This window comes from Hyaloscypha bicolor, assembly GCF_002865645.1.
Source record: "Hyaloscypha bicolor E unplaced genomic scaffold K444scaffold_182, whole genome shotgun sequence".
Lineage (NCBI taxonomy): Eukaryota > Fungi > Ascomycota > Leotiomycetes > Helotiales > Hyaloscyphaceae > Hyaloscypha > Hyaloscypha bicolor.
In genome coordinates this window covers 4,369,118-4,381,525 of record NW_020194684.1, presented here as the reverse complement: position 1 = coordinate 4,381,525, position 12,408 = coordinate 4,369,118, and the positions used below count along the sequence as shown (strand labels likewise).

Sequence of the window (12,408 nt, the reverse complement as noted above, 5' to 3'; positions counted from 1 at the left end):
GATGTGAGTCGAGCCAGACTGTGTCGAGAGTCGGGTGCAGAAGGGTGGGGAGACAAACGCCTGCCCAAGAGGAGGCCGCAGAGTTGGGCGGCGGGGAAGGCAGTTTGAGGGGATGGAATGGGATGGGATGTGTTCGGGAGAAAGCTAAGGTATGGTTTGGAGGTTACCTCAGGTCTTTTGTGATATGAGGCGCTAATAAAGGAAAGGCGGCCACGGCGGCCTACCGGGCCCTGGACAGGTGCAAACACCACTCGGCTTTTTCACACAACATCACCTCGCTTCGTACAGTCCCTCATGCCTCGTAGGAGGCCCACAACACACGGTGTTCATCTCTCACGTCCATCGCTCATTCGCCGAAGTTCTTGCCACGGCATTCATACCAGGCGAGCTCCTACTACTGACTGACCACTGACAGCCCATACCTTCTCCTCAGGTCTCGTGACTTGGGGCCCAGGCCCCCTCCCCCCCAGAGCTGTGTTGTGGGCGGGATTCGGAATTGAATGTATTGTCCTTTACAAGCCCTCTAATCCCTGACTGGGCGACGAGCGCGGGAGTGAGATCCCGCAATATTCCAACATTTCGTCGGCTCCCCCAAAATGCCCTCCTATCTCGAATTTCTCGCTCTTAGGAATTGAAGTCAATCAAGGCCCCAAGTTTGAAGTCAGACTGCCGCGGGCCACAGAAAGTCGTCTTTGTCGTTTTCACAAGCATTCTTTCCAACCACTTCGTCACGCCAAGATGAAAGGGACTGTCCCCTTGAGAACTCATTGATAAGTTGGACGGCGATTGTCCTTGGGCTTCGTGGTTGATTATATTCGATGATTCTTTGGGACGCACACGAAGCTTGCAATGGCACAACCATAAATATGCATGGTTTGATGTCTGTAAAAGCCGCGATTTAGTGTCATGCGGAGTTGAGTATTAACAGGCGGCTTGGGGATGGATAGTGTGGAACCATGAGATGCAAGCTGCCTCCGAATGCAAGCTTTTCCTCGCAACCGCGTTGCTCTTCGCCCGATGGGACCTGAAGAAGCCTCACCATGAGCCCTCGATTTCTAGCCTTGGCATATATAGGAACAACTGGCTCGGGTCTGTCTCGAAGAGAAGTACGCCGAATCGTCACGAATTGCCCCACCGTCCGCGAGAGAACTGACAAATGGCCTCTAACGTGGAGAATCTACATATGTGCGACGAAACTGAGAGGAGGAAGACGTTCCGTCTCATTGCGCTAGAGCGTTAAGGAAATTTTTCTAAGGTTCTAGCGCACTATTGTCATCGTCGAAGCTGCTCGGAGTGAAAGTGGCAAGTGAGTTCACTTTCGCCCTCAGATCTGTCCGTCAAAACAAGAGGAACGAACCTGCTCAGTTGAACGTGCCCGGATTCGCGGCAGGAGACTGAATGGTGTGCGACTTGTGTGCATTGTCAAGCCGTTTGTTATACCGCGCTTCGAATACCGCAAGTTGGTTGAGGTCGGGCAAAATGAAGTTCAGTCCGGCGCTAGTGCACGGCTGAGGCGATAAAACATCCTATCTTCACGTGACCGGGCCACTGGTCACGTTTTAAGGATTTCCCTGCGTGGACTTGCCTACATTAACACTGCGTCCTCTGCTATGTTGTCCTACGTTCAGACTACCCCTAAGCGGTTGGCTCGCAGTGCACCCTGAAAAGAGCGGATCACGTGAGGAACACCAAAACTTTCGTACCAGTACTATTTGACGCCACAGCAAGCGAGCTTGCGAGCCAGGGTGTGGCTAATTGACCTTGCAATTACTCGAGTAATTCTAGCTACTCGTCTACATAACACTTCTACATAACACTGAGTTATAATCTACATAACACTCTTACATAACACTGAGTTATAATCCGTAGATTCATACACTGTCACGCGGAGGCCTGTGCGGGAACACCAAATCCACGCTTGACCTCTTTACCCTCCTCGCTCCTTCCGCTTTACTTTAGTTCACGATGTCTCAATTTAAACCAACCCGAATTAAATCAATTATACTGCCCCGGGTGTCGCTGCCCTCGGTCAATCTTTCAGTTCCCTCTAAAGGACGGCCGGCGGACCGCAATGTGTGCTTCTTGCCTTGAGCGATAGGCCTTGCGCTATGCAAGTATTCAAGAAGAACGAGAGAGAGAGAACGAGGGCAGGAGGGAGAAGGAGAGCAGGCTACGGGTAAGACAACGGACCTATTTATAGGCAAATAGTAGGCCTGTTTACGGGTAGGCTAACTCTTCTAGGGCCGTAAACCCGTTGCTCAAGCTGCTTGCAACTCTGCGATCTTAGCCGCTTCCTTACCTGCGAGCCCTGCCGGCGCCAGAATGCTAAATCGAATCAGCGTCGATCTCGAGCTCAGAATCCAAACCCTCCTCCTACCCACGCCGTTCTCGCGAATCATATCCAGTGCCGGCAGCAGGCTACTGGGAAGAAGGAGAGGGGGTTTACCGGGTACCGGGCAATTACGGTCGATGATTATACTCGGGAGCTAACCCAAGAGAAGGGGCAGGAGCTACAAGACTGGCAGTAGCGGGGTGAGGATAGGGAGGCAAAGAGGAGGGTTTAGGAGGTAGAGAGGAAGGAGCGAGTAAGGTAGTTACGGGGACGAGATTTCCCAGAAGAGGGGGAGTAAAGGGAGGTAGAAAGGGGAAGGAGGAAGATGAAGAGGAATGGAGAGAGGTGTACAGAGTTGGCAGAGAGGGAAGATCAGGAGAGGAGGGAGAGGCAAGAGAGGAGGGAGAGGCAAGAGAGGAGGGAGAGGCAAGAGAGGGAGCGGCAAGCTAAAGGACAGGCTTGCGGACCAGTGGAGAGGCAAGTAGAGGAGATGTATATAGACGATTATTACGAATTTAACGATGATTATTAGTTTTGATTCCAGGGTAAGTGAGGCTTAAGAGGCCTGCAAGAGGGAAGGGAGTGCCCTGCGAGTACGAGTGAGGCTTGAGAGGGCTTAACGGATAGGGGAGTGAGCTTTACAGGCTCGTAAGATTGCTAGGGGGTCTTACGGGCGGGAGAGAGAGAGAGCTTCGCGGGCCCGCAAGAGGGAAGGGAAAGCTCTACGGGTAGGAGTGAGGTGTGGGAGGGCTCGCAAGAGGAAAGGGAGACCTTAGAGAGCCCCTAAGAATTCGAGTTCCCGCACACTTACACGTCACATTAGAGCGAGCTTGCGAGCGCAGTGTGGCTATATTTAATAAGGAGAAGGTTTTATAAGTAAGAGAGAGAGCTTAATAAGTAAAAGTAAGGCTTAGAAGGGCCTATAAAAAGAGAGAGTTTTTGCGAGCATAATTAATAGCTATAGTAGTTCGGAAAGACAGGTAAAGAGCTTTGCAGGCAAGAGTGAGGGCTGGAATGGCCTATAAAGAGAGATAGAGAGCTTTGCAAGTAGGAGTGAGCATTGAAACGGCTTATAAAGGAGAGAGCTTTACAAGTATAATTAGGGGCCTTATAGGCATAACTAGGGGGTGCGGCATTTTGGAAAGAGAGAGAAAGAGCTCTATAAGTAAGACTATGGTTTAGAAGAGCTTATAAGAGATAATAGAGAGCTCTATACCCAAAGTAGAGGTCACGTGATTAACATCGAGGTCTCGGCCGCTCCGCTAAAATCATCGCTGGCGACCCTACGCAAGCTCCTGGGCCAGCGCTGATTTTGCCGTGACCTCGTCTCGCATACACACTCTCACCAACGCACTTGCTCTTGCTCCACCACATTTTTCACTGTCCGGATTTGCTCGGATTGCTGTGAAGTAGTTCAGCAACATAATAGTCGGCGTTGCAGCTTGTCACGTTTTTGTCGAACGCGGGAAAGTATGATCAACAAGCAATCAGGGGTCTACCACACGACTTCAGTCGATGTCGCCAAATCAAACCGTACAACACTCTTCCTTGCTGGCCTCAAAAGAACGTACGGGGATTTTCGGGAGAAGCAGAGACAAGGCGATGCGCCCCGTCTTGTTGACATCACAAATACGACTGGATTCCATCATCCCACCGTACATCAAGACAACGGCCTCGCACCTCTCGAAGCAGGCAAAGTGCAAGATGTTGTTGATCGTGACTTATCAATTTACTCTCAACGGCGGGGCCTTGCTTTGACGCCCACCATAACATCCAATCCTCTCCTCGACCTATCTCATCCCGCTTACGGATTACCGAAGCAGCTCGTCGACAATTTCGCATCTGTTGGCATCAAATCTATCTATCCATGGCAATCTGAATGTCTGTTGAAGAGCGGGGCGCTGGGCGGAGAGAATAACCTTGTTTATACGGCCCCAACAGGCGGTGGGAAATCACTCATCGCTGACGTCTTGATGCTGAAAAAGGTGATTGACACCCCAGGGGAGAAAGCAATGCTCGTTCTGCCTTACGTGGCACTGGTTCAAGAGAAGATGCGATGGCTCAGGAAGGTTGTGGAAGGCATCACCAAGACACCGGCTTCTCCATTCCTGGGCGAGCGACGACCATCTGCTTGGCGAAAGCGTGGAGACGAAGACTCTGTCAGAGTTGCAGGCTTCTTTGGCGGAAGCAAAACAAAGGCAACTTGGGATGACATGGATATTGCGGTCTGTACAATTGAAAAGGTACGTTGGTTAGATAGCACTGAGAGTTTACTAATTACAAACAGGCCAATTCTCTTGTGAACGCAGCCATCGGTGATCTCTCTATCGGAAGACTCGGAGTGGTTGTAATAGATGAATTGCACATGATCGATGACGAAAGTCGAGGTTACATCCTAGAATTGATGTCCACGAAGCTCCTTAGCCTCGAACAAAAAGTGCAGATCATTGGTGAGTCCAGTCAAGGAATATTTCCTTGTAGATCCCGTCAACAAATTTGGTCCCTAGGACTATCAGTTAGATTCCACCATCCCCCAGATTACAGCACAATCAGAAGATAGGCTAACTAAAAGATACTCATAGGGATGAGCGCTACTCTGAATGTGAGTCGGTGAGGTTTAGACTTGTTTTTTTCTTTTTTTGCAATCGCTGAGCCAGAACAGAACGCGGAACTTTTGGCAAAGTGGCTAGATAATGCCAAATTCTATATTTCGAGATATCGGCCTGTGCCCGTCGAAGAGCACCTCGTCTTCGACAACGCTGCCTACCCGGCATCATCTTCGACCATATTTTACAAAACAGCGACACAACTCAATACACAGAGCGAGAACGCCTCCCAATTAAAGCCCGAGCCGGCTCGGTTAATAACCCAATCCCTAAGCAAAGAGCTAAATAACCCCATAATCAATGCTGTGGTAGCCCTTTCGAACGAGACAGCAAGAGCAGGGTACGGAGCCTTGGTCTTTTGCAGCAGCCGTGTAGGCTGTGAGAAGGATGCGATGCTCATTAGTCAAGTGCTGCCAAGTGCCGGAGAAGTGGATTTTTCCACCGCGGAGAAACGGCGAGACTTGTTGAGTGACTTGAGCACGACAACGGGATTAGATCCTATCTTGGAAAAAACCATTCCGGTCGGCGTTGCATTTCATCGTGAGTCTGATCAAGAGCAAGCTAAATTTTGTTCTCATCGATTTCGCAGATGCTGGTTTGACCACAGAAGAAAGGGACGCGATCGCAACTGCGTACGATCAAGGAGTCATAAAAGTCATTGTGGCAACGTGCAGCCTAGCAGCAGGCATAAACTTACCCGCAAGGCGCGTAATCCTTCATGGAGCCCGCATGGGTGCCGATTTAGTAGGCCCTTCAATGTTGTAAGTGCCCTGAGAGCTACCAGCAATGACCTACTAAATGATTAGGCGGCAGATGAGAGGAAGGGCAGGGCGGAAGGGGAAAGATGAGATCGGTGAAACTTATCTTTGCTGTCAGAAAAGCGACCTTGAAGCGGTCGCGGAACTGATGGAAGCTGATATTCCCAACGTGGAGAGTTGTCTTCTGCCTGGGAAAAGAGGTATAAAAAGGTAACTATCAAGTCAGTAGTCCGTGATCGCCGAAAGAAATTGCTGACATGGACTGGCAGAGCATTGCTCGAAGTTATAGCTACAAAGCTTGCCATGAGTAACGATTCGATTGATGATTATATCAGGAAAACACTGCTCTTTCATTCGATTGATCGTAACGAGCTAGCAGAAATGGTTTTGTCAACCGTGCAAGAACTTAAGGAGACCCGCCTCATCGAGGAATCTAACGGGTCGGAATATTCGGCAACTTCCCTCGGTCAGGCCATCGTAGCATCGTCTCTGACACCTGAAGATGGTTTGTTTGTGCACAGGGAACTGCGGAAAGCTATGCAGGCTTTCGTTATGGACGGAGAAATGCACGTCCTCTATTCTTTTACGCCCGTGCAAGCAGCGCATGGGAATATTAATTGGCAGATCTTCCGTAAGGAGGTAGACCGTCTTGATGAGAGCAATTTGAGAGTCCTGGAATTTGTGGGTCTCAAACCTCTCGTTCTCAATAAAATGTAAGCAGCCTGGATGAGCTCTCGTCCTGAGAAGCTAATAATTTTCGCAGGGCGCAAGGCGGATCCATGAAAGAGTCAACAGTCCAAGAAGTAGAGATTGCACGAATATATAGGCGCTTTTACGCCGCGTTGCAGCTCCGAGATCTCTGTAATGAGATGCCAGTCCACGCCGTTGCTCGAAAATATGACATTCCTAGGGGAATGGTCCAGAACCTTGCACAGACATGTCACGGTTTTGCTGCTGGCATGATCAAGTTCTGTGAACGAATGAATTGGGGGGCTCTTGTGGCTGTACTCGACCATTTTTCTGATCGGCTGAGGGCTGGTGAGTTCTAAATGCTTCTCCTGTGGCGAGATCGTCTCCGGATTGGAGCTAAACACCAACAGGTGCCAAATCGGATCTACTTGCGTTGGCCAAGATCACATACATCAAGAGTCGAACAGCTAGAATATTCTGGGAGAACGGTTTCAAAAGTGTAGCTGCTGTGGTCAGTCCTTTTCTCTTGACGTCTTGCTAGTTTCGTTTCCTGCGAACATTGATTTCAAATGCGACCTGTACTTTTCAAAGCGATACTAATGAGAAATCCCGGAATCTAGGCAGCAGCCGATGTCAAGGACATAATGCCAGTTCTATTACTCGTAAGCGCTCCTTCATCCGACCGGACTATGATACTGATGAAGGGTTTAGGCACAACCGAAGAAACCAAGACTTAGCCCTCAAGACGAAGCGGAATATTTAAATAAGCTGAGGGGAAAGGCCGATATCATATCAAAATCGGCCAATCATTTATGGGGTAAGCTGTGTCAGTGTGCGTAGGAACCTAAGCTGACGATCATCAGAAAAGGAGATGCAGGCACAGCTTGACGAAGAGGAGTGAACGTGTTAAATGGATTCAACGTATCCTAAACTTTCTTCATTGCCTTGGTATGAGTTACCCCTCAAAGGGCTTAGTTCACGTGTTAAGCGCAGAGGAAGACACTTTACCGCACTCGATGAGAGGGCCATATCATGTGCTAGAAAATGAACCATTCTCCGCATTCTCTCAGTTCAATCGAATTCCCCATGAAACTGTGTTTCTTGGTCTGCTGGTGTCACCAAGTAGTTGAGACATTGGCTAATAGTGGTTGTTCGAGGTAGTAATAGGACTTCCACTTGGTCGGAATGCTAACGAAATCGGAGAGGAGAGGAAACCACAGACCTTCTTCCACTTTTGTTCCAAAAGCAAAGAAACGGTTGAAGTCGGGGATGATACCAGCAATGCAGAATTTGCTCGGCTTTTATGCAGTCTTGACTGGATCGTGGATTAGGGGGCTCAGGACAAGCTGGGACGAGATCAAAAGCCTGGAGAAAACAGAATCACGACACAACGTCCATTCACAATGTGCAAGGTACTGGCAAGCCTCAATTTGATTCAATGCAATGCAAAGAATGCTAATTCATCCATTTACACAGCGATGCTATCATAAAATCGAGCACTTAGCCGGCAAACCGCAAGGTCCTTCTTTGTCCTTCGCCTCCGGCTCCCCGCTCGTGCCATTTGTATTTGTTTTCGGTTTTTGTTGGGTATTTTGTTCTTTCTTTGCTACTGCCGCCGTTTCCGACTTCGTTCCACTGGCTGAGGAGCCATCTAGTCAGAATGAGACCTTCAGGATGTGCTTGCCGAAGGTCTCGCCCTGGATAGTAGCGAGCTCGAGCTCGAGGGCGGAAGGCGAGCGGGATCCGTCAGCGCCCTGGGAGGTTAGTTGGTTTGTGCAGCGCTTTTTGAGGATTACTTACAGCGAAGGTTCCGGCGCCCCATGGAGAACCACCACGGACTTCAGAAACATTGGTGAGTTGGGGGAAGGTCTTGGCATATCCAAGGGGAACGTAGATGACTGGAACGGATGTTAGTGTATGATTTCGTGCTAAAAGCATATTTCCAAAACGACCAACGGCCGTTGATAGGAATGCCACTTACTTCCGTGGTGTGCCATGGTAGACATAGCGGCAATGACCGTGCTCTCTTGTCCACCACCCGGGGTACCGGTCGAGACGAAGACACCGGCGTATTTGCCATAATATCCACCGGATCCCCATTGGCCGCCAGTGGTATCCCAGAACGCCTTCCATTGAGCTGGGAAGTTACCATAACGGGTGGGAATGCCAATGAGGAACGCATCGTAGCTCTCGAGGGTCTTGGCATCGATGATTGGGATATCGGCGGACTTGGGAGGAGCGTACATCTGAAGAGGAGAATGATTAGTGAGAATTAGACCGAGAGGGACAATTCGCACCTTGGTCAGGACTTCTTGAGGGAGAGTCTCGGCGACCTGATAGAGATCGGCCTCGATGCCGGCCTTCTTGAGACCTTCCTTCTCAGCTTCGGCAAGCTTCTGGATGTGTCCACTTGAGGCAAGACTGTTAGCACCTGTAGTTCTGGAATGTAGCGATCAACAGTCTAAGATAATTCCTGAACAATGGGGGGCATCAAAGGTATGCAAACGGTTCCAATATATCCGCGGCCGCTTCTTATGGAAGACTTGGGGGTGCTTACTACATGGAGTACTAGAATACAAGTTAGCATATATAACCATTTGTGATGTGTGAAAATGTCTCTCATTCATCAACACGTAGCACAAAGCTCAAGGCGACAAGGACAGCGCTGTGAAAGGTAGGGAAGCGTTCTGCGATGATGTGGCACTGCATGCATTGCATTGCATTGCAAAACTCGCCGGGGGATGGATGGCGGAGTAATGTGCTTGTTGACTTACAAAAACGATGGCGACTTTGGGAGCCATTTTGGGGGATTGCGGGTCTAACTGGGGTGTGAGGTGAGGCTGGGGGGAGAGATTTGCTTGGAGAAGGGCAAATGCAGTAAAGAATTCAAGACGATGTGGGAGCGTCTAGGTCTGAGGAGGGAGAGGGAAGGGGGAAGGGGGAGGGAGCAGAAGTTCGTCTTTTATAGTTGCGAGCCTGTGAGGGAGACCCGCCAGAAGCGGGGGGAGTGGGGGGGTTTTGGATTTGGGAGCAAGCGAGCAATTGACCAATCACAGAAGGGCATGGCAGGGGGCAAGGCAGGCCGCGGCCGGCTGGCGGATGCGGGGCTGGCGATGCTTCGGGTATAGCGCGCTGGCTGACATTGCTTTAATCAGCACGCGGCTTCACCTGTTGCACATCATCACCAAAGCATCAGTCAGTCAGCCATCAACCATTCAGCCATCAGCCATTCAGCCATCAGCCATTCAGCCATGCAGCCCATGCCCTGCGACGAGACAGATTGACGAGCAGTTCGGGCCCCCTGCACGGCACTACAGTGCAGTTTACCAAAGCAGGCCCACCCATTGCACAGTAATGAATTGTAATCGCTCCGTCGCCCGTCGCCCTGGCGAGGCTGGCCTGCACGGTACCCCCGCCGGTCCTGGCTGGAGGCTCGTGGTTCGTGGCTGCGGCGGCGGCACTTCTTCCATGACGTGACGCGCGAGAGCGCCAGCTCCGTACGGAGTACTCCCTGGTGTCCGGTATTACTATTGTTTCGTTCGGCGGGCCAGGTACGGTGCGGCTAATTTACATGTACTGTACAGTTACAGGTACAGTCCCAAGCCCCAGCTGCCTGCAGACCTTGCAATACTGTACGGAGTACTGCACTGCACTGTACTGTTCTGACGGTACCGTGTGAAACTGGCCGCCTCCACGGCAGTGGCCCCCGGAGGTCCAGCGGAGCGTCACCCGAGCCTGTGTTCCTCGACTGCATCTCCCATCTCACAAAGACGCTCCGCTGGCCCTCCGGGGGCCACTGCCGTGGAGGCGGTCAGAACGGACAATGGGCAATGGGCAATGGCCAGTGCCTGTGGGCGGGAATCACAGGGCAAGGCAAGGAAGGCATGCTGGCTTCCTTGCCTGCTTGCCTGCTTGACAAGCATGATGGCACCGAGGATGGGCCTGCGCCGGCGAGGACAAGCGCCATGGGGCCTCAGGCACAGGGTATGTAGTCATATACCAGTCACTTCTTTATATTATCGTACGTTTGGACCACCCTTAAGCGGTTGGCTCTCGGGGCTCCTGGAAAAAAAACTGGTCACGTGAGGAACACCAGAATCGCCCCCTTCTAGGGAATCGCGCATCGGAACGCGATTACGTCTAAATCCTTAGAGCTTAGCTTAGGATTATAGAGAGAATACTCGAGTACCTTTCTCTATATTTTAGTAGTTCTGAGATACGAGGGGCTTTTATTATAATTTTTTAAAGCTCGGGGGAAAATCTGAAGCTAGCGGTTCCGTAGAAAGCGCTAAGAAAAGAAACCCTGACCTTATATTACTCTTCTCTCTTTCTTCTCTTTATTACTATGGATCCTCCCCGCTTTTGTACTTCCTATAGGCAAAACCGGCCTGGTTCTGACTTTATTACAGAGCGGGCTAAGCCATATAAAACTTACTTTCACTATCGAGTTTGTATCCTTCCCCTTTTCTGGCTTAATTAACTAGTTAATAGGCCCGAAATACTACTAATTATACCTAGCGGCGCCCTGCCTTACAAGAACTCGATCCGAATGCCCTCCCTACCTCCCGGCGATAATAACGGTCGATTACGGACGTCTCTATAGACGAGCTAGCCCTATAGCGCCAGTAACGGATCCGTTAACCGTCCGTTACGGCCCTAGTTCATATTATAAAGAACCCTCCTGCCGACCTACCTACTATATGGCCTCCTGCCTTCCTCTCCTGCTTCCGGCCAGCTCCCGCACATATGACTAGTCCGCTTACGGGTTACTATATAGCTTATAGAGCTCTTTATTTTGGCTATATGGATAATTGCTTTGAGGCCTATTATAAGAAGGGTAATGTAATAGCGGGATTAATGCAATGGTCGAAGGCTCAAAGTTCAAAGAATCTCATGTATTGGAAAATACTAAGCTATGGAACAAAGTAGGGAGGATGCCTCGACCTTTAGTATTATTCCGTCCAAGCAATTCTGGCTTAGCTTCGTTTTGTGCCTGTTTCTGATATCCTGTCCTTAGCAGATCATGCCCTTACACCAGCCGTCATATTACCCCCCCCCCCAAAGAGAAGTCTAAATGCCCTTATTTAGGGGATTATTCAGCCGCAGTATAGAAAAGAAAAAAGAGGAAATAACGGCCATTGACCCCATTCCGTCTAATCCCCATAGCTTACTTATAATCGAAGCGTGGTCTTGACTCTGCCAGAATAACCCAGTTCCTAGTACGTTCCGGCCAGTCCTTAGTATCCGTCGCTCGCATTATGCCTATACCCATATTAATAATATGGTTTGGGAGTACCATATAGGCCATAGCCGATATTGGGACTATTATTATCGGGCGGTCTTCGAATAGGAGTAGCAGATCGAGTCCATCCGTTAATACAGGCTTCGATATAGTAGCTTGCTTGCCTTTCTTCTTAGTTAGAGTGGCGGTATTTGGCTTGATTATACCGTTTTTAAGCTACTTAATTAACTTCTGGGCCTTCTCGAGCTTAATATATACGTTCTCAAGTTATCCCTCTATAGTAGAGACTTATATATTAAGGGCGGCCACTTGAGCTACTTTATTATCAAATCCCCGGGCCTTAAGCTATATGATTTTAATTTTATAGGAGCTTCTAAGGGGTTTTCCGACTTCTTAAATAGTATTATTTACTAATTCATTAATGTCTATAAGGTATTACTTCTTTAATTCGGCCTTTAGGATTATTTGCCAGCTCTTGGTTTTAGACTAGTACTTTATATAATAACTACTACTTAGTACCGTACGTCTTCTAGTTATAACAGGCGTCTTAATACTAGTTTGGCCACCTTTATTATAGTCAGAATCTCCTTCGTTACTAGAAGTCTTTCTGTCCTTAGTCTTTTTGTTATTAGAATCCTCGCTATTATCCGATACCTTATGCTTCTTAGACGAGCTAGCCTTACTCTTTTTTGCCTTCTTGGCATTTGGCTCTATAAGATTAATTAGATAGCTCTCATTAGTACCGTTTATTCCGCCTATTTAGCTATTAAACTTATTATT

General features: G+C 49.3%; 3 protein-coding genes across 3 annotated transcripts; 2 read left to right on the top strand and 1 right to left on the bottom strand.

Annotated features, from left to right (window-relative positions):
- The first annotated feature begins 2,573 nt into the window (after window positions 1–2,573).
- K444DRAFT_238530 (uncharacterized protein) lies at window positions 2,574–2,962 on the top strand. Its single transcript, XM_024871289.1, has one exon. It carries the CDS (start codon window positions 2,658–2,660, stop codon window positions 2,862–2,864), a length of 207 nt encoding a protein of 68 aa, XP_024728639.1. The 5' UTR covers window positions 2,574–2,657; the 3' UTR covers window positions 2,865–2,962.
- Window positions 2,963–3,804: 842 nt separating this feature from the next.
- On the top strand, window positions 3,805–7,287 carry K444DRAFT_647743 (DNA-directed DNA polymerase theta; the record flags this gene model as incomplete). Its single annotated transcript, XM_024885377.1, has 12 exons — window positions 3,805–4,575; window positions 4,620–4,782; window positions 4,915–4,934; window positions 4,995–5,478; window positions 5,528–5,699; window positions 5,745–5,906; window positions 5,966–6,409; window positions 6,460–6,734; window positions 6,797–6,897; window positions 7,007–7,048; window positions 7,098–7,203; window positions 7,250–7,287. 12 exons carry the CDS (start codon window positions 3,805–3,807, stop codon window positions 7,285–7,287), a joined length of 2,778 nt encoding a protein of 925 aa, XP_024728638.1.
- Window positions 7,288–7,946: 659 nt separating this feature from the next.
- Window positions 7,947–9,327, bottom strand: K444DRAFT_620818 (benzoquinone reductase). Its single transcript, XM_024881784.1, has 6 exons — window positions 9,161–9,327; window positions 8,944–8,954; window positions 8,684–8,795; window positions 8,368–8,632; window positions 8,187–8,284; window positions 7,947–8,140 (listed from the first exon to the last, which is right to left on the bottom strand). Exons 1-6 carry the CDS (start codon window positions 9,185–9,187, stop codon window positions 8,042–8,044), a joined length of 612 nt encoding a protein of 203 aa, XP_024728637.1. The 5' UTR covers window positions 9,188–9,327; the 3' UTR covers window positions 7,947–8,041.
- Between the last annotated feature and the right edge of the window lie 3,081 nt (window positions 9,328–12,408).

Coding starts and splice junctions, on each gene's coding strand:
- K444DRAFT_238530 (XM_024871289.1), top strand. CDS start 2,658: ATGAAGAGGAATGGAGAGAGGTGTACAGAGTTGGCAGAGAGGGAAGAT.
- K444DRAFT_620818 (XM_024881784.1), bottom strand. CDS start 9,187: ATGGCTCCCAAAGTCGCCATCGTTTTT. Junction 8,633..8,683: donor CTCAAGAAGTCCTGACCAAG/GTGCGAATTGTC, acceptor TCTCCTCTTCAG/ATGTACGCTCCTCCCAAGTC. Junction 8,285..8,367: donor TACCATGGCACACCACGGAA/GTAAGTGGCATT, acceptor CATCCGTTCCAG/TCATCTACGTTCCCCTTGGA.